The sequence below is a fragment of the Haliaeetus albicilla genome, chromosome 16, assembly GCF_947461875.1.
Source record: "Haliaeetus albicilla chromosome 16, bHalAlb1.1, whole genome shotgun sequence".
NCBI classification, from domain to species: Eukaryota; Metazoa; Chordata; class Aves; order Accipitriformes; family Accipitridae; genus Haliaeetus; species Haliaeetus albicilla.
In genome coordinates, this window is record NC_091498.1 from 3,270,763 (window position 1) to 3,289,666 (window position 18,904).

General features: G+C 55.9%; 3 protein-coding genes across 4 annotated transcripts; 2 read left to right on the top strand and 1 right to left on the bottom strand.

Moving 5' to 3' along the window:
• Positions 1 to 1,962: 1,962 nt before the first annotated feature.
• Positions 1,963 to 9,550, bottom strand: AK2 (adenylate kinase 2). 2 transcript variants are annotated; one of them, XM_069803033.1, is made up of 7 exons: positions 9,387 to 9,549; positions 8,701 to 8,826; positions 6,687 to 6,797; positions 6,484 to 6,578; positions 5,703 to 5,775; positions 4,912 to 5,107; positions 1,963 to 2,785 (listed from the first exon to the last, which is right to left on the bottom strand). In XM_069803033.1, exons 1-7 carry the CDS (start codon positions 9,501 to 9,503, stop codon positions 2,778 to 2,780), a joined length of 726 nt encoding a protein of 241 aa, XP_069659134.1. In that variant the 5' UTR covers positions 9,504 to 9,549; the 3' UTR covers positions 1,963 to 2,777. The 2 variants fall into 2 exon arrangements, with proteins under 2 accessions (XP_069659134.1, XP_069659132.1); XM_069803031.1 differs by lacking the exon at positions 1,963 to 2,785 and having other exon boundaries at positions 4,703 to 5,107; positions 9,387 to 9,550.
• AZIN2 (antizyme inhibitor 2) lies at positions 8,662 to 16,396 on the top strand. Its single transcript, XM_069803028.1, has 12 exons — positions 8,662 to 8,849; positions 10,323 to 10,820; positions 11,333 to 11,447; positions 12,631 to 12,797; positions 12,896 to 13,069; positions 13,854 to 14,026; positions 14,141 to 14,272; positions 14,626 to 14,791; positions 14,912 to 15,074; positions 15,149 to 15,261; positions 15,544 to 15,758; positions 16,096 to 16,396. The coding sequence occupies exons 4-12, from the start codon at positions 12,699 to 12,701 to the stop codon at positions 16,235 to 16,237; spliced, it is 1,377 nt and encodes a 458-aa protein (XP_069659129.1). The 5' UTR covers positions 8,662 to 8,849; positions 10,323 to 10,820; positions 11,333 to 11,447; positions 12,631 to 12,698; the 3' UTR covers positions 16,238 to 16,396.
• Positions 16,397 to 17,294: 898 nt separating this feature from the next.
• On the top strand, positions 17,295 to 18,680 carry NDUFS5 (NADH:ubiquinone oxidoreductase subunit S5). Its single transcript, XM_069803035.1, has 2 exons — positions 17,295 to 17,634; positions 18,382 to 18,680. The coding sequence occupies exons 1-2, from the start codon at positions 17,419 to 17,421 to the stop codon at positions 18,484 to 18,486; spliced, it is 321 nt and encodes a 106-aa protein (XP_069659136.1). The 5' UTR covers positions 17,295 to 17,418; the 3' UTR covers positions 18,487 to 18,680.
• The last annotated feature ends 224 nt before the right edge of the window (positions 18,681 to 18,904 follow it).

Consider the following 18,904-nt stretch of genomic DNA (forward strand, 5'->3'; position numbering starts at 1 on the left):
CGCAGCAGTTACCACCCCTGTCCCCAGCGCTCTTCCCACCTTTCCACCCCCTCCATTCATTGCTCTCAGCCAGTTCTTTGTTCCTCAGCCCCACGTGCTCTTTCTGTTTCAGGGCTGTGCCCGTGTGTACCCTGAATTGTACGAGCTCTCTACAGATGAGGGATTTGTGCTACTCGCCCACAGCAGGCAATCTTTGCAGTGACTTCTCCTCACTCCCAGGTCAAGGTCAGAGATCAGGTGTCAATCAGAAACTTAAGACCAGCTCCAAACCAGACCATCAGGAGTCAGTGGACTCATTATTACTAACCGCAAATCCACAGTGAAAGGTTTCTCTGCAATCTCTTTCGCAGATGGTTTCATCAGGAAGGGAGAAGGGCAGATCCTGTATTTTTAGGACTGCAGCACATTTTTAATGGAAAGAGATGGCCCAGGGCTTTTCAGCCCTCCCCCCGCATCCAAGATGCTATTTCTTTTCAGCAGAAATACTGCTGCATTAGAGAACAGGTCACTTCCTCTATCAGTAAGAATTCAGTGTCCTATTTGATGCTGGTCCTTGTGCTATAAATAGGAATTTTCCCCTTTTATAGTTGCTGAATAATTGTGTGTATGAAATATGAACACAGTTTTCAGAAGAGTGCCTGATAAGCAGCTTGCTGGAGTGAAATCGTTGAACAGAAGGAATTTACAGCACCTGCAGAGCATCGCATGCTGTGGAAAACATTCAAGGTCAATGTGACGGAGACAGGTCACAGAACAGATCCAACTACTGAGGATGCAGGCTTGAGCTAAACAGCCTCCCCACAGCAGCCTTTCCCACAGCACCCCAACAATTCATTTCACGCTCCACACTTAAGTAAGGATCAAACGGAAGAAGCCCAGCTCAAAGGAGCCAAGGCTTCTCCATCCCACGTACTAGAAAGCCAGGAGGAGCAAGCAGAACAAGTTTTTAAAACAACAGCAGGCAAGTAGTACAGGACACAATCCTAAACAACGAGGAAGAGCATAGTTTAACATCCATCATCAAAAGAAAGAAGGGAAGAACACCACAAATGCCAGAGTGGCACAAGCTTGCCTTCAAAAGAGCGAGAATGCTCATCGGAGGTACAGAGAGGTAATAAAAACACCAGAGCACAGAGAGACTGAATAGCAGAGGAGCAAGAAAGCCCAATTATGCTGAAGAAACCAATCATTTCTGGAGGAAATGGGCGTATGCAGCCTGACCCTTTCTGATGCTGGTCCAAAGTGCCTAAACCAAAGCCCTGACCACAAGCAGGGCTGCAAGGGTGGTACCAAAGGCATTGTGGAAAAATAATGACCCTCCATCAGCAAATCTAGAACAGCCTTCCTCTGAGACACCTCAGAGCACCAGGGTCAGGGTCCCTGTGGAGGCAGGATAAAGGGAGGCCAGGAAACGCTCTCGTTCCCTGCGTTAGAACAGATTTTGCCCTCTGTATTTAGGGAGAGGCACTGGCAGAGGGGGAGAGAGGGATGCAACAAGGTATGAAAGGCAAAAAGCAAATGAGCAGAAACAGAAGACACAGTATGTGGCTTCCAGTTGCTGCAGGAGGAGAAAAGGAAATAACATCATCTCCTCCACACACTGGTGATGCAAAGGGAGGAAAAAGGCTAGGAATTACATCAGTTAAAAATACCTGAAAGGAACTCTGGCCAGAAAGGGTCAGGATACACAAGGGCTCAGTGCTTTCAGCGTCACGCATGAAGAAACAGGAGAAAACCAGCGAAAGACACCATTTCTATGGTGATATAAAGCATTGGAACACACTCAGTAAGGAAGAGAGATAAAAAGAATTACAAGCCACATTTTCAACTGCACAGAACATCATCCTTGAGATAGGATCAGGCCCGAGGATCCACCCAGCTCAATTGTTAGTCGGCTATGCTGTCATCTGCCTCCTCATCTTCCATGCTGTCTGCAGGTCAAAGAGGACACAGCAACAGATATAAAATGTAAGGGGGTTATTTTATTATTGATTCAGAGGTTAGACAAGGCACCATTTGGTCTAAAAAGAAATGCAAAAAAACCAAGTAAGTGTTATTTTTGCAGTCAATTAAGAAAGTCTTTTTTGCATTTCTTCAGCATTGTGTGAATTCCAGCTTGGTCAAGATCACAGAAAAGCCACCCCATTGCCAAGTAAGGCAGGCTTGGACTAGAGCCGCAGCCCCTTTGTTCAGCAGCAGAGAAACCTTGAGAAGTCTCTATGCCGGGGTTTAGGAATGCAGCAGAACAAGAAAAACAAAACTTCCAGGAAAAGACCATGGTATCTTTTTTTCCTTTCCATTTCAGAAATGATGAGTCATTTGTTCATTTTGGTCCTTGCTGACAGGAAGTAACTTTAGAAAAATCACAGCAAACCTTGCAGTGGCCTCGGAGCACTAACAGCCCATGAGACAAGCCCTGAAAGTCCTGGAGAAGCCTGCAATGGCATCTAGCCCTACCCTCCTAACAGGTCAAGGACCTGCATCTGATCACTGGCAGAGATGTTTCACTCTGTACAATTGTTTTGCCTCCCCAAACAGTGATTTCTAAGGAGAAGGCCATCTCCTCTTCACAATGATTCTGCTGAATAAGAAATCCAAACAAAACCCAACCAAATCAGCCCCCAAGCCCCTTGTCTACCACCTCCTTTTTCCCCCTCCCATCAGTCATAACCCCCTCCCAGCTGCCCTCCCTGCCTCCCCTGCACCCAGAGGAGGGCTGCAATGGGTGATGTAGCAGAGTGTGCAGCGTTTGGTGGTGTCTCATCTGGTTCACGGAGTCACTCAGCTGGAATAAATGGGAACAAAAAAAATAGGTTTAGGGAAAAAAACCCAGAATTAATCATGGTTTATGGCAGAAAAAGGCTGGCAAGCTGGATGCAAAGTGAGCACAAAGGGGAAAAGGAACGGAGAGTGGAAGAACACATTGTTCTTGCTGTGGAGTAAACTCTTGACCAAATCCAGGAGCACCAGCTGGCCGGGAACCCTTCCTGCCATTATGACAGTGTGTAGGGGGCTAGAGCTCTCTCTCTGACTCTCTCAAGATGCCACGATAAAAGCTGCTTCCACTCAGAATTTCTTTACAGTCACTGAGACGCCGGGGCAGCTCTAACACACACTTTCCTCTCCACTACCCCGGAGCGCAGCAGTCCTATGCTAAATGCTATCCTGACTTCCCAGCATGCCGACGCCACGCGCCAGGGCTGCCCTTTCACAGGAAAGCCAGAAACGATCAACAAGGCAACAGCCATCTGGGGGATCTCAGGGGACTGCAGGCTGCTGACGAAACCAGCACCGTTTACTTTCAAAACCTCTGTCCCTGCAGTCACATGCTTTCAAGAGCAACAAGTCAACTGCTTTCAGTTCCTGGTGTTGTTTCCAGTTTGCTGGAAGGGAAGAGGTTGTTTCCCTGGAAAGGATGTATGAGGACAGAGAGCAATTTTCCAACAAAAGAAAAATTAAGAAAAAGACCAAGGGATTCCTAAGGATTAGGCATCTGCTCTGGACACACAGCCCACAGCAGCTCAGTGCACAGGAGAGAGAGGCCATCTCCTTGAAAGAGGAGGGTACTCAGTAACACTGAATCAGTAAACATACATGGAAGGCCAAAGGACAAAGTTTAATCTGGGCCAATCTGCATTTACAGCGGGGTCCTCTAGGAAGGGCTGGAATCCTGCATGGGCAAAGGTCATTACCAGCCTTGCAAGGTCACCATATAGCAGCATAATGGCCCTGAGAAGCTGGGTCACTAACCACACCACACATGGTGTTCTCAAATGGATGGCCTGATGGAGCTGTTTGATTTGCTCAAGAAACAAGTACATTTCCATGATCTCATAACGAAGGTCATTGGCTCAAGGGCACATGAAGCCAGTGCTTAATAACGCTGTCTCTCAGGCCTTGAAAAATCACTGGTTTTGCAGTAAGGCTTTATTTAGACTTTGGGATCAGCAGCTCAACACATCTTCAACTCCTTGGCCAAAGCCAAGGCAAGAGTGAAGAGATGAAACCCAAGTCCTTTTCTTATCCTCAGGAGATCCCAACTTGCTATGCACAGCGCCTGTCAGACTCTGACCAGAGACTTCATGTTGTTTAAAAAAAAAAAAACAACACAAAAAGTATCTCACTAATATACTTGCTATATTGGGGCCCACAAATGAGGAGAGGCTGAAAACCCCCAGCTCTCACCCACCCTCTTTCTGCCCCACAAGCATCATCAGAATGGGAGGAAGACAGGCTGTGCTCTCAGATAACCTGCCATCCCACAGAGAATAAAACACATACAATGAGAACAAGTTCTCACCCAGCCCCGAGCAGCAGCAGGCTGCACTCATGCGCACAGCCAAGCTGTCCCTCCCATGGCTGCTCCCCCAGCTGACACACAGCCCTTCACATGCTTCCCACGAGAAACCCCGCATTTCATTTCCTGCAGCCGACAGACAGCAGCACCTATCTGGCACCCTGTGAAGGTCCTTCCCCCCTGATCTCTAACCTTCGGCTAGTCCCCTGTGGAGCAGCCAGGAGGAGCTGAAAGTACAGCTCCTTCCAAAGAGCTACAGCTCTAGAATGAAACAAAAGCCTTTTGACTCAAAGGGATGCAAACCCCCGTCTCTGGCAGCAGGCAGCTGGTGCTCGGGCTCGCTGCGACCTCTAGGGACCAAATCTCCAGCATCCGCAAACAGACTGACGTTCACATATACTGAGATACAGACCGTTAACAACTTGTTTAATAGAGAATTAGCACAGCCCTGCCTTGGGCTGAACCGCCTTGTCCCCTCCTCTTCTACTCTGCTTAGCTCTTCACCCTCCCTGGCCCCAGAGAGACAGAGACAGAGATGAAGAGACAGAGAGAGAGAGAAAAGGGAGAGCTCCGTCCTGGGACAGAACCCTAAATGAACATAACCAGGTCTTTACATGTTGCTCTCGAGAAGGCTGCCAGGATGCTAGCAAACACCACATCGGGAGACTGGGAGGCGTCCACCGCTGTATGAATCCCTCGCTTGCTGTAGTAGGAGACCAGGGGAGAGGTCTGCGTGTGATAGGCCTTCAGGCGGGTTTTCAAGGCTGTTTCATTATCATCCGAACGGCGGATCAGGGGCTCTCCAGTGACCTGGGAGAAGCAAGGGGACAGTCTCCAGCTAGCTGCAGCCTGGCACGCTCCCCCCTTCTCTCCACAGCTATGACAACCCCTGCTCCCCTCCTCCAAGACAAGCTACGATGCAGAGCTGCAGAGGCGATCCCCAGGTCCGCAGGGGAGAGCGGGGCGAACCCAGGGCAGCTGAAACAAGTCCCACAGCAGTCACTGAAGAGAGAAGGATTCAGCATCGTAGTCTTTCCCCCACACACCACTCTGCTTGCTAAAAGGAGCCCAAGGAGTCTCGCGAGCAGACACCAGATACAGTTACTTCCCAGGAGGGAAAACAGTCACAACCCACCGCAACTTCAGCTATGGACAGAGTCCAACAAGTTCTGAGGCTGGCAGAGCCCGAGCCGGCTCTACAGAATGGCCATGCCCTTCACTTATCCCTCCAGGCCTTGCTCCCCGCAGTGCCGTCGGCTCAGGCTGCCCAGGCAGTTCCCCACACTCCCCAGAAAGCCAGGAGAGAAGGTATGAGAGAAAGAAAGAAATGAGTTTTTCCAGGGATGCTGCAAAGCATCAGCTAAACCCAAAGCAACGTAAGCTGCAGCCTTGGGAGCTCACATACATCATCCTTCATGTGCTCTTTTGGGGGTCTGAACTCCTCGTGATAAGAGCGGCCGCTCGCTGGGTGAATCAGCCTAAGACAGAAAGCAAGTGTCAGCAAAGTAGCCAGGTGCCAGGACAAGGTCTCCTAAACTTGTCACTCATCAGCACAGAAACATCCGCAATAGCAACCCAATTAGCCTCTCTCTATTAAGAAAAATCTCTTCTAGCTATTTCTGTACTAAGGGCCTCTTTAGGCACTTGAAAAAATAGCAGCTGTGCTAGGAGATGGAGAAGGGATTTTTACTTTATGCTTTACTGGGGAAGGGGGCTAGCTCCTGGAGGTGTGAGGGTGATACAATGCAAGAGCAAGCAGTGGGAGACATCTGCGTACCTGCACGGCCACAACTGACCCTGGACAGGACATTCAGCAGTGCCCAAACATGTATGCAACATCTTGTGTTAAAGAGCAGTAATAGCTCCAGAGAAGCAAGAGCACAAAGACACTACCTGTCAGACACTGGGCTTAAAGGCTGAGCTGGGTCACCAAGGACACTGATTTGTATCAGCAACCCCTATTTATAGGGCAATGAAGGGGCTCTGTTCAAGGCTGGCCCAGGCACAGGAGAGCGGGCGAGGGATCAGGGCAGGAAAGCTCAAACAGAGCAGAAATCTAATATAGACCAGCACCGCAGCTAGCCCTAAACACTGTGAGAATGACACAAGGATCCAAAATTAGGATGCTCTCCCCTAATCTAGGAAACCCCATCCCATGCACCGAGCATTTGGGAGAAAAGGATTACCGTCCAGTGATTCTCCGGATGAGCAAGGAGTCGGGGATGCTGAACTCAATGACAGAGTCCAGCTTCTCTCTCCTCTTCTCCAGAAGCTCATCCAGCTGCAACAGAAAACACCCAGCTCAGAGGGGCAGAGGTACAGCCAAGGGACCCCTGTCTCCATGGAAGGAGGAGATGCCAGAGCAGACCCCAAACAGGAGCTCACGTACCATTTCAGCCTGCTTCACCGTGCGTGGGAAGCCGTCCAAGAGGAAGCCATTCTTGCAGGGAGGGGAGTCAAGGTTGTTCTCAATCAGCTCCACCACCATCTCATCGCTCACCTGCAGAGAGGAGAGATGGGTGCATGGTCAGGAGGGACACCCTGATTTTTCACAGCTGCCTGCAGAGCTGTTGTACTCATGCCAGCGCCCAGGCTGCATCAGACCCTTTCTGCAGCCATTCCTGGTTGCACAGGCAACAGCCACAGCACAGGGCACTGCTCTTAACAGGGCGAAAGCTGCGTGTTCAGACCTGCCCACATCAGGGAAGCACTCCCTGCCATGGGTGTCAACACTAAGACGTGGCTAACAAGATATTTCATGCCAGGGACACTCCAGCCCGTGCAGGGACCTGGGCCAGTGCTGTAACCTCACTGTTACAAAGGTTGCTGTATTTCAAGGGAGACCATCAGCTTGAAGACAAACTCCCTAGACTATTTTTTTTAAACCAATTCACAATATGAAATATCAACATAACCTTTATTTCCTGTTACTTTGTACCTTCAGCCACACGTCTCCCCTTAGTAGGCAGGCCTGGCCAGGAAGGGCAAAGCAGGTGAGTTGCTCATTGACTCTCATAAACCTTGTGGGAAGGTAAATGCCCAGTAGTTGCTGACAAGCACTGACCTTGCTGGATAGTTTTTCTCATATCATGATCTCAGCATACTGCTGGGATTAGTGCCTTTCCTACACTGCAGCATTTGCAAAGTACTAACAGATGCTGCAGCCCCAACAATGGCTGTTTATTCAAGAGTAGCTCTCCTCAGCAGCGCTGTTTTCTCCAGTGCACACAGCTGGGACCCCGCAGGACTGGGGACCTGACTGTGACAGCACACAAACAAGATCCCTGGAGCGGGAAGCATATGGGCAGGGGGCAGTTTGGGCAAAGCAACAAGTCACTTCTGTGCTTGCCTGATTACCCCTTTCAGAGAAAGAGGTCCTGCTTCGTCATTGAGCATAAAAACCCCTCCTGAACACTGCTGTGCTCCCAGCTGAGTTATCACAGAGCCAGAGTACGCTGCTAGGATATACCTGCAGAGCAGCTGGGTGCTGCCTGCCACACACACACGTGGCAGATACCACCAGCCTTGCCAGATAACGTCCCTATCTTTCATAACCAGCTGGGATATTGCAGGCTTGGTGTTGCAATGCAAGCTTTGAGCGAGAGCTGGAGATAAGCCACATCACTCTTCCCACCTGGGGCCTGCAGATTCTCTGTGGGGTGTTAGGAGCCCACAACAGCCAGCGGCAATACCCAAGATCTGCCCCACACCGTTTACCTTTGGGGCGAGTCGCTGCCATTTGCTGCTCCTCAAGTTTCCCCCAGATATTTCAGTCATTTTGGCAAGATAATTAGACCCTCAGAAAATAAGTGTGTCAGAGATCGTAACTCTTGCCTCTTGGGGATCCAAAGTGTCTCTCACACAGCATTACGCAGCACTCACTGTAACTACCACAGCAACACCCCTAAGTCTATTTTCACCGTACAGTTACAAGCAAATGGCATTTCTGCAAGAGCTGGGATGCAGATGAACCCTCCGAACAAAGTCTTCCACCCCACAGGAGTCCAGGCATCATGTGAAGAGAGACATGAGCCGCAAAGCGTGGCCGTAACATCCTGCAGCTCCAAGGATAAACGTTCACCTCAAACTGTTCAGGAGCCACAAAACATCCAGACTGTACCCCCTGAGCGTAAAAGCACTGTGGCAGAAAGAACCAACGCAGGGACGCAGGCTGCTGGTAAGCAAGGAACAATTTAGAAGAGGAAGGATGGTTTTACAGGATGTTTCTCCTGCAGGATAATGAGAAAGAAAACCCCCACCCCTGCCTTCACCCTGCAATCTACCTTCCTCCACTAATTGAGTTTTGTCACTGAGGCTTCTAATTACAAGGTGGATTTTTGACTGCTCTCATTCCAGGTGCTGCCAGACCATCTCCCCTCCCAGCACGTCTCCCAACTACGCACCAGCTTCCCCGAATCCATCGTCTCTTTGAGCCGCTTGCCCAGCTCGGACCCCGAGGCCACCATGGCCCGCAGCATGTCCCCGGTTGCCAGGTGGCAGACGCAGTAGGTCTCGGCCAACTTCGGAGCCTGCGGGAGAGGACAGACGTGAGGTGAGTTTCCGTGAGGGTTTCAGAGCCAGGACCTCGGGGGCTGAGGCCCAACCGGGGTTTGGACAACCCCCCCCCCCCCGTGGGGCCTTGTCCCCACTCGCAACAACGGGACGGATCTGCGACCGGCCAGCACGTGGCAGGGCCCGGCACGCAGCCCTGAAGGCCGGGTGCTCCGGGAACGGGGCCAGGGCACCGGAACCCCCGCGGCCGACCCTAGGAAGGAGAACCGGGACAAAGTGCCCCGGCGACCGGGTCCCTACGGGCGGTGGGTCCGAATGCCGGAGCCCCCGGGGAAGGGGAGGCCCGGGCCCCCTCCGGAACAGGGGCAGGCCGCACGCCCCAGTCCCTGGCCGGGGGAAGGGAGGCCCGGACACCCGCGTCCCTCCAGGCTGGGGCTCAGACGCCGGGCCCGGGGCGGGGAGGGTGGTGAGGAAAGCCGGACGGCCCGGTCCTACCGGCCGCTCAACCGGGAGACGACCCGGAACGCCCGCGCCCCTGCTGGGAAGACACCCACGTTGCACCCCGGTATCCCCTCACCTGCGTGCCCTTGCCGGCACCGGGCGGCCCCAGCAGGACGGCGCGGATACCCTGCCGGACCCCCGGGCCCGGGGCCTGCCCGCCGCCGCCGCCCCCCGCCTGCGCGCTCGGAGCCATGGCCGCCGCCGACTGCGCGCCCGCCCCGCCCGGCGGCCAATGGGCGGTGACGCCGGGGCCGCGTGCCTCGTGGGCGGGGCCGCGCTGCCAGGGGGCGGGGTTTCGCCGGGAGCGGGCGGGGTTTCGCGGGGGGCGGGCGGGGTTACCCAGGTAGAGGGCGGGGGTTCTCAGGGAGTGGGTGGGGTTTCACAGGGGCGGGCGGGGTTACTCCGGTGGTGGGCGGGGTTTAGCGGAGAATGGGCGGGGTTTCGCGGGGAGCGGGCGGGGTTACCCAGGTAGAGGGCAGGGGTTCTCAAGGAGTGGGTGGGGTTTCACGGGGCGGGCGGGGTTACTCCGGTGGTGGGCGGGGTTTCGCAGGGAATGGGCGGGGTTTCGCGGGGAGCGGGGGGGGGGTCGCAGGTAGTGGGCGGAGTTAGGCGGCACTGCGTGGGTTGAAGCGCGCCCTGCATGGGCCGCCGGCCTCTGCGTGGGGTGGGTTCACCACGCTGCAGTGCGTGGGCTGTGCATCACGGCACTGCTCGGCACTCCCAGAAGCGAGTGGCACTGTGGTGCTCTGCACCACGCTGCCGAGATCTGGCACGTCTCTGCCCTCCTGCTGCTGTGGTGCTCTCTGCGTGGCTCCCCCCATCCTGCACGGCACAGTCCAGGGCTGGGTCCTGAGCCAGAGCACCGGGAAAACAGGCCAGGATCTCACAGGAGACAAGAGCTCCCTTCACCCTGGTTGCCAGGAGTATCCATGGCAAAGCCAAGACCACAGTGTTGAATACAAGAACCCAGGATAAGTCGGTCCCTCTCTCTTCCTCTCCCTTCCATGCACAGAACGCTGTCTCCTCAGCAACAACAGAGAGGGAATTGCAAATTAACAAGATGAAGAAAAAAATCCCCTGCTCAGCCTGTGGTGTTTGTGGGATGGAGCAGTGGAACCATTTCCAAGTGCACAAACGCAGGCAAAGACAGGACTGATCGACCAGACAGGGCATCTGCACGTACGGCAGAGCTGGATCTGCTGCCAGGGAACCCACCAAAACTGGCAGCAGCACAACAAGGGCAGAATCAGTCCCTGACGTCTTCCCAGCTACCTCCTCCAGCCAATGTCCCAGCCAAACAGGCACTGCTCAGCCTTTAATCTGCAGAAAGCCTCATTTCCCTGGCAGCAGTATTTCAGAGGTATTTTTGGCACTCTTCTCCCCAAGGGTCCCTGCGCACACGATGCACGCGCAGCCACGAGCGCCCTCGCACCAGGGCCGGGCTGCAGGCAGGCTCGCAGTGCTCTGCACCATCAAGCTGGGAATGAGCTGCCGGCACGGCAGGGACTCGGTGAGAACCCAGGGTGTCTGCTGGGAGCAGCCCCAGTCCTGGGACAGGGTGGGCAAGGAGGGGGTGCCTTCTTCTAAAGGGATGAAGGATGCTCCGAGGCAGCTCAGCCAATGGGGTGGCTGGGCTTGGTTGCCATGGCTACGGTTGTGAGGCAGAGCGGGGGGGGGGGGAGTGCTGGGATACAAGGGGTGCGGAGCCCCCCCCACCCTCTGCAGGGTTACCTGGTCCAGGGGCTCGGGGCAGGCAGGGAACCGGGGCAGGACGAACAGCCGCCGCTGGGGCCAGTCCATTCTCTTGGGAGACCCATGGGCATAATCTGTTTAAATGCTTTCTAAGGTAATGGGGTGGAGGGGATGGTGTGGGGCTGCTGGGGAAGCTCGTTTGCCTGGCACAGTGAGGAGGGGGCTGATGAGGGATGCCTGCGGATGCTGAGTTTTGGGAATGGTGGGTGGAGGGCATCCTGCCATCGGTGCCCCTCTCCCTTGCTAACCCCTTGCACTGCTTCTCCCCAGAGACCTCAGACCCCCAACAACAGCTACGCCTCGGGGTGCTGCGAGAGCTCGGTGTTCCTCGGGGGGCCCCCCTGGCAGCACGCCTAGTCACCCGGGAGGAAGGCATTGGACCTTAGTAAGGAGGGGATGTCCAAGGCGGGGGCATGTTTGCCCAGGGCTGACGGGAATGACCCACTTAATTGCTCATCATTTCTGTGCCCAACCAGCGTGGGCTGGGTGCTGGTTAGTGATGTCTTTGGGGAGTGAAGGGTAAGGCTGGAGGAGTTGCTCTCCTTTCCCAAGCGTGAAGCTCTAAGAGCTCCAAACCCCATTTTTTCTCCCCATTCCCCATCTCTGGAGTTTGCTGGTGGTGCTTGCTCAATGTATTGCAACACCCTGCTGCTCCGGGGTCAGCGTGGTCTTTCTCCTAGTGCCCATCCAAAATGTCATAAGTAGGTCTCTGCAGAGGAGGAGGTGGAGTGCAGCTCTGAGAAATGAAACCTCTGTCTCCCACTCACTTCAAATCAGAAAGACCATGTTCCTGTAAGAGCCCTGGAGCTAGACCTGGATTATTGGAGTGGAAATGTTTCCTGCAAGCTTGTGCTAGGTCATCAGCTCCCTGGGTTATGGGATGGACTGGGTCCAGGGGAGGAGATTGTTAAAGCTAAGTGTGCGAGCTTAAAGCTAAAGCTCCGCCAAGTGTGTGAGCCAGGAAACACCACGCAGCTTAACTTGTCCCCTTGTTCCACACACTGTGTCATGGGAGAGACGTGAAACTGGAACGACAGCATGGATCCAGACCATCCTCAGGTCGGCCGGTGTCAGTGAGTGGCCTGTGCTGTGCTCTTTAAAGATGCTTCCCTTTTCGTGGGGCTTGTGTGCCTGCGAAGGGGGGTCCATGAGACTTCAGCTATTTGAAAACTACAAGGGAACTTCACCCCATGCAACGTACAGCAGATCTAGCTACATGCCGGAGCATGAAGGGACACATTCTGGCATATATAGGCCACCTTCTTTGCAGTGAAGTTGGCTTTATTGTTAACTGTGTTGGTGCCTGAACTGCTGCTGAAGAAGACAGGGCTGCTGTGTGCCAAAAGAAAGCTCTGAGCTGCAGAGAAATGTGTCTCCTCCCCCTGGAGAAGATGCTTTAACCCACAGTAGGGCTCTCAGCAGAGGCGCTGGTTTGGAGAGCAGCAGGGAGCTCTACCCAGGGCAGCGCTGCCATGTACGGCCCATGGGAGGGATGGGGTGCAGGCTGGGTGATGCACGCTGGCGGAGCTTCTGGGGCCCTGCTTCTAATATTCCCTTTCTTTTTCCAGTCTGTTGTGTATTTAGAAACTACAACCTACTCGAGGAGGCTTTAAACTAGAGTTATCACACCTTGACCATGAATGGGTACTTGAAGGAATCCAATTTCATGATGGTGGAGGAGGGCTTCACCACCAGAGACCTCCTGGAGAACCTCCTCGTGGAGCTGGGCCAGGTGGTAAGGGCTGGCAGCTCTGCTGCTCCCCGGCAGCCAGCACCCCCTTGGCAGAGGCGGTCGTGGGGAGGCAACTACTGTTCACTCCGACTTTCTCCTAGAGCGACCAGCAAGCCTTCTTCGTGGCAGACCTTGGGGACATTGTGAAGAAACACCTGCGTTTCCTGAAGGCTTTGCCCCGTGTGAAACCCTACTTCCCGGTTAAGTGCAACGGCAGTGAAGGAGTGATTCGGCTGCTGGCTGAGCTGGGGGCAGGCTTTGCCTGTACCAACAAGGTAGGGTCGTGGAAGGACAGCTCAGGGTGAGCATCCTTTGGGTATTTGTGGGAGAGTGGCAGAACTCACCCACCTTTCCTAAGTTTCCACTCATTAGATGGCATTTAGAGGGGCAGGAGTCTCCCCCTGCTGTCAAAACCCTCCTGACACAGCCCAGAAATCCCTGTCCTCTGTCTGGTGACTCAGGCTTGTTCCCCTTGACCGATATTCCTGTCTCTGGAACTGGTGTCCTGGCTGGCAGGCTTGGCTGGTGGCAAGGCACATTCCTGGGGTGCCACTGACACAGCCGTCCAATTCTTGGTGGCTTTAAAGCTGAGCCTAAAGCTCCCGCTCCCTCCAGCTTGTCATTTGCAATAGCCAGATTTCTAGGGAGGAACCGAAGTTAAGCCACTTACTTGTACATAATTAAATAGGACGCGTTACCAGGAGGAGAAAGTGCAAAGAGTCATGACAGCTCAGACCAGCACTGCAGCTGTCACCCTCATTGCAGCTCACCGGGGACACATGCACCAACCAAACCCATGCCTGCTAAACCCACTTGTTTTCTCTCCTCCTGGTCTCATGCCGCTTGTAAACATCTTGCCGCAACCTGCCCCTGCCAGGACAAAGTCCACTGTGATTCCTTTGAGCTCTTGCGGATTTTCCGTGGAAAAGCCCAGGCTGCAATGCTGGCGGTTTGCCCTCCGCAATGCTGCAAGCTGGCCGAGCCCCAGGGCTGATCGTGGCCAGGCATGGGCAGTGCTGGTCCCGAGGACCTGCCTACATGCATGCTGTGTCCCTGCAGGCAGAGATTGCATGTGTGCAAAGCATTGGGGTCCCGGCTGACAAGATCTTCTACAGCAGCCCCTGCAAGCAGGTTGCCCATATCAAATATGCAGCCAGCCATGGTGTGCAGCTGATGACCTTCGACAACGAGGTGGAGCTGAGCAAGGTGGCCAGGAGCCACCCTCATGCCAGGTAGGTGTCTGGCAGCATCGTTGGAGTGGGGGGCTGGAGTAGGAGCTGGGGAGATGGCTGTGAGGTGACAGAGGGCCTGAAGACTCCTCAACACAGTGTGGCTTTGCTCTGCAGGTTGTTGTTGGGTATTACTGCTGACTCCAGCCCCTCTACCCATTCGAACATGATGTTTGGGACCACGCTCGAGTCCTGCCGGCACCTGCTAGAGACAGCGAAAGAGCAGGCTGTGGAGGTTATTGGCATCAGGTACAGCACATGGTCCTTCTTTCATAGGGGTGCTCAGCCCATGTTGGAGGGGACTGTGGGAAGCTCTGCCTTGCCAGAACAACACGGAGGTCCACGGAGTCACCGGCTGCTCTGGTTGGGAGTGAGGTGGAGGCTGGACCTGGGGAGGTTGACCCTTGTTGGGACTAATTTGGGGCAGTTTTGGACCTCAGAGAGGATCTGGGGGCCTCTGCGGGACTGGCCAGGCAGTCTGGCTTGGGATGGTGTGTGGGAAACACAGAGCTGCCCCCAGTGAATGATAATCCCGGTGCCGTGTCCCCTCGCTGCTCTCTGGGGACAGGCGAGCCCTGCTGAAACAGGGACTGTGCCCTCAGCTTTCACCTTGGGAGCCGCGGTCTGGAGCCCCAGGCCTTCACTCAGTCTGTGGCTGCGGCACAGCTGGCCTTTGAGATTGGCACAGAGCTGGGCTACCAGATGCACCTCCTGGATGTTGGAGGAGGATTCCCTGGCACCGAGGACACCAGAACCCGGTTCGAAGAGGTACGCAGCTCCCGATGCCTGCACTCAGCAGGCAGAGAGCGAGGCTGGAGGGTCTCCCCGGGTCTGGCTCCCTGCAGAGGGGCTGAGCTAACCGAGGGGGAACATCTTCTTCCCATCCAGATCGCTGCCGTGATAAACTCTGCCTTGGACTTGTATTTCCCAGACGGCTGCGGGGTGGAGATCATTGCGACACCTGGCCGATACTACATCACCTCTGCCTTCACCTTTGCTGCCAGCATCACTGCCAGGGAAGAGGTTCCCGTGGAACAGCCTGGCTCCGATGGTATGTGGGATGGTGGAATGGGCCCACCTGTGTGCCCCAGCCCCACCTTAAGCCCTCTCCTTGCTCCCCTCCAGAGGAAGAGTCTGGCAGCAAGAAGAGCCTCGTGTATCACCTCAGCGATGGCATCTACAGCGCCTTCAGCTGCCTCCTGTTTGACACCCCCTGCCCAAGAGCTCAGCTGCACAAGGTGAGGGTCTGGCCCAGCTTGAGGAGAGCCCGGCGGGTCCCTCACACTGTGTCGCATTGCCTCAGCCCACGCTGCTCTCCCTTGCGTCGTGGCTGGCCCCAGGCTCCATGCCAGAGGAGAGCAGAGGCCATGGGGAAGAGGTTGTGGTGATGTACCAGCAGAGCTGTAGCCAGAGTCCCTGAGCTCCCAGGGTCGGATCTTCAGGGCAGGTGGAGATGAGACAGATCGCTGTGACACTGGGGCATCCTCATCCCCTGCGGCTGCTCCATCTCTCCCCCGCAGAGACCCTGCCCAGACCACCCCTCGCACAGCAGCAGCCTCCAGGGTCCCCCAGAAGACACAGAGGACCACATTGCCGATGGCCTGGAACTGCCCGAGCTGCAGGTCGGGGACTGGCTGATTTTTGAGGACATGGGTGCCTACACCATCGCAAACTCGTCCCTGCTTGGGGGGTGTCCCCAGCCACAGATCACCTACGCCATGTCCCGTGTGGCCTGGTAAGAGACGGTCCTGTGTGAGCAGGGCTGAATCCCCTGGGAGATGCTGTCTTTCCCTCCACCTGGGCTCTTTGCCCAAGGGAGACAATCAAATCTGAGTCCCAGAACCTGAAGATTCAGGGTAAAAACCTGGTCTCAGAGGCAAAACTCGTATTTTTTTAAACATTGACAGACTTGAGCCAGTTTTTCACTGGGGAAGCCACAGGCAGCTCATTTCTGTCTGTGCAGACTGGGCCGTTGCTCTGGGGGATGTGAGACCCCCTAAGCTCCCCCTTCCTACAGCATTTCACAAGGGGATGCTCCCCCTTGCTCCCCCTCGGGTGTCTCTCCCTTGCAGGAAAGCCGTCCAGTTCTTCCAGGGAAAGCCACCACAAACAGAAGACGACCGCGAAAGCGTCTGCGCCCCGCTGTCCTGCGGCTGGGAGATGGCGGAGACGCTCTGCGTCACCCCGGTTTTCACTCCGGCCAGCATCATCTGAGCAACACCGGTACCGGGGAAGGGGATGAAGGTCTCATGGCAGCCAGGTTGCGGCAGCACCTCCTGCCCTGCCTGCCGCTGGCATCACCCCACTCAGCTCTCATGAGGGATCCGTGGTGAGGACTTTGAAGTATACACCATAAATCCTGTTCCTCCCGCTCGTGCAGTGTTGTGTGCCTGCTAAAGGGGTGGGTGGATGGCGCCGAGCAGGTTTGGGTTCGTTTTTTAAGAGTTATGGTAATAAAACGGTTATCCGGTGCGGCTCGGGGTTTCGTGTGAGGAAGCCCATGGCTCTTCCTCCCCACCCTGAGCCGGAGGCAGCGGAGAATCAGTCTGCAATAAGCAGTTAGCTGCGTAATGAGGCTTTGCTCGTTAGGGAAGGTAGGGCCGTTCCTCCGAACCTTGAACACTGTTCAGGCATCCGGGAGGGACCCCTGGATTTTTGAGGGTGGGGGGAGGTATGAAAATAGGGGGGTAGGTTCCAGGATGTGGGTATTACTGGGAGGAAGACCCAGACCTGGTGGCATCCCCCCAGTCCTCAAGCTCTCGTTAACCCTAACGAAGCCCCCTGCCCCTGAGATGTGTGTGTGTGGGTCCCGCACAGGTACAGCACTGCGGCGGGGGGAGATGGGAACCGGGAGCCCATAAAAGCCAAAGAACGGGGACACCACAAGACCCTGAAAGCCAGGGACTGGGGAAACTGGGGGAACTGGGGGGTACTGGGAGGACCCTGAAGCATGGGGGTGGGGTGCACTGGGAGCAATGGGCCACCGGGGGGATACTGGGGGACACTGGGGCACTGGGGTGGGGGGCACTGGGAGCACTGGGAGGGCGTTGGTCGGGGGAGCACTGGGAGGACACTGGGAGTACTGGGGGAGCCTCGGCGGCTGCCGCAGCGGCCGGCAGGGGGCGCTGGGGCGCGGCGGGCAGCCTCCTCTTCCGGCCCGCCAGGGGGCGCTGCAACGGGGAAGGCCGCTTGTGCCGCTCGTCTCGCTGGCTCCGCCGAAGCCGACAAGCCGTAAAGCGCGACGTGATTGTCGCAGCTGCGCTTACGCTTGACGGCGGGCAGCGTCGTGAAAGGCCGGTGAAGGACGGCGGCGGCGGTTGCGGGTCCGTGAGGCGCGGCCGGTCGGCCGGTGTTCGTATCGCGACAGCGTCCTTTTTCGCGACAAGGGCGGAGCTATGCCGTTCTGGGACTTGCAGCGGCAGCTGGGTATCGATGTAGACCGGTGGCTGTTGCGGCAGAGCATGCCGCAGCCCTACGGCAAGGCCGGGGCCTGTCACGCCTTCGAGCGGGAGTGGGTGGAATGCGGACACGGCCTGGGCCAGACCCGCGCCCGCCGCGAGTGTCAGCTCGAGTACGAGGACTTTATGGAGTGCATGCACCGCACCAAGCTGGTGAGCGTCGCCGGGCCGGGGTTGGGGAGCAGGGGGCTCTGGAGGGTCCAGGCCAAGTTGGGGGGGGGAGCACTGGGGCACCAGGCCCGGGCTGGGAACGCTTGAGGTGCTGGGTCAGGCTGGGGAGAGGGTGGTGAGGGTGCAGGCCAAGCTCTTGAGGAGGTTTGGGGGCTCTGGCGCAGGCTGGGGAGGGGGATCGGGGTGGGGAGCGCTGCCCAGGGATGTTCCTGCTCACCGGACACCCTGCCTTGGTGGTGCCTGGAGCCATCGGGCACTACCTCCCGGCTGCCAGCGGGTAGGCAGCGTACCTTAGACAGCGCGAGTGGGGCGTCTGGCCCTGCAGCAGCCCCTTTCCCAAGGGGTGATGTGGGCTGTGGTAGCAGCAGGGCTCTGTCCTCTGCAGTCCCTTCCTCCCTGCCTGTGTGGCTCTCCTCTTCTCCAGCAGCAGTTACAATCGATCCTCAGCTGCAGTAGCGATGGCAGAAGATACTGCTGGGTCAGCTGTGGGTTGAAAACCCGATTATCATTAGTAGTAAAATGTGTTGCAACACCCTGAAAGCCCAAAAATCTTTGGCAGGAGGCTCAAACCCGTGTGAGGAGCCCCAAGGGCAGGGTTAGTGTGGGTTCCACGTGCATGCGGCTTCTGGGAGGCTGCTGGGACCTGTGCTAGGGACCGCGCAAGTGCTTTTCTGACTGCTGCGACCCTGTTGCGTGTCTGCCCCGACCCTCTCGTGTGCGCTTTGCCAGGCTATGCGGCTGAGAACCATCCTTGAGCAGAGGGACAAGATGATCAAGGAAGGGAAGTACACGATGCCCGACTACCACAAGGGCAAAGAGGAGCCGCGGCCTTGATTCGTGGGGGATGGGGCCGTCGGTCACCTGTAGAGCCGTTGACGTGGAACTCCTCTGGGAAGAAAACCTGTGGCACAACCGGGTCACGCTGTAGTGGTGGGGTGGGGTCTGCGTGGGGGCCCTGCCCCTCCTGAAGGGGAATGACACCACATCAGGCATCGCTTGGACTAGTAAATGTCTCCTTCGGAACAGCATTTGGCTCTGTCTTGTCTTTTTTTCCTGAGTAAAGCACGGCTTGAGGGTCTCTCTCTGTAGCAGTGCTGCCAGGGGAGCTTTTGAGACACCCTAAAACACCTCAGTGGTGCTGGGGATGTGCCCCTGAGGAGGTCAAATACTCCTGGAGCCAGAGGGAGCTGGTGCCACGGGCTGTCGTGAGTTCTCCCTTTGTGCTCGCAGCTCATCCCTCCTGCTGACCTGT

What these genes read in the sequence shown, in the direction of transcription:
- AK2 (XM_069803031.1), bottom strand. Translation starts at nt 9,503, where the DNA reads ATGGCTCCGAGCGCGCAGGCGGGGGGCGGCGGCGGCGGGCAGGCCCCG. An exon ending in CGATGGATTCGGGGAAGCTG is followed by an intron (nt 6,798 to 8,700) that starts GTGCGTAGTTGG and finishes TCCTCTCTGCAG; the next exon opens with GTGAGCGATGAGATGGTGGT. An exon ending in CGGTGAAGCAGGCTGAAATG is followed by an intron (nt 6,579 to 6,686) that starts GTACGTGAGCTC and finishes TTTCTGTTGCAG; the next exon opens with CTGGATGAGCTTCTGGAGAA.
- NDUFS5 (XM_069803035.1), top strand. Translation starts at nt 17,419, where the DNA reads ATGCCGTTCTGGGACTTGCAGCGGCAGCTGGGTATCGATGTAGACCGG. An exon ending in GCATGCACCGCACCAAGCTG is followed by an intron (nt 17,635 to 18,381) that starts GTGAGCGTCGCC and finishes GCGCTTTGCCAG; the next exon opens with GCTATGCGGCTGAGAACCAT.
- AZIN2 (XM_069803028.1), top strand. Translation starts at nt 12,699, where the DNA reads ATGAATGGGTACTTGAAGGAATCCAATTTCATGATGGTGGAGGAGGGC. An exon ending in GCTTTGCCTGTACCAACAAG is followed by an intron (nt 13,070 to 13,853) that starts GTAGGGTCGTGG and finishes GTGTCCCTGCAG; the next exon opens with GCAGAGATTGCATGTGTGCA. An exon ending in GTGGAGGTTATTGGCATCAG is followed by an intron (nt 14,273 to 14,625) that starts GTACAGCACATG and finishes CTGTGCCCTCAG; the next exon opens with CTTTCACCTTGGGAGCCGCG.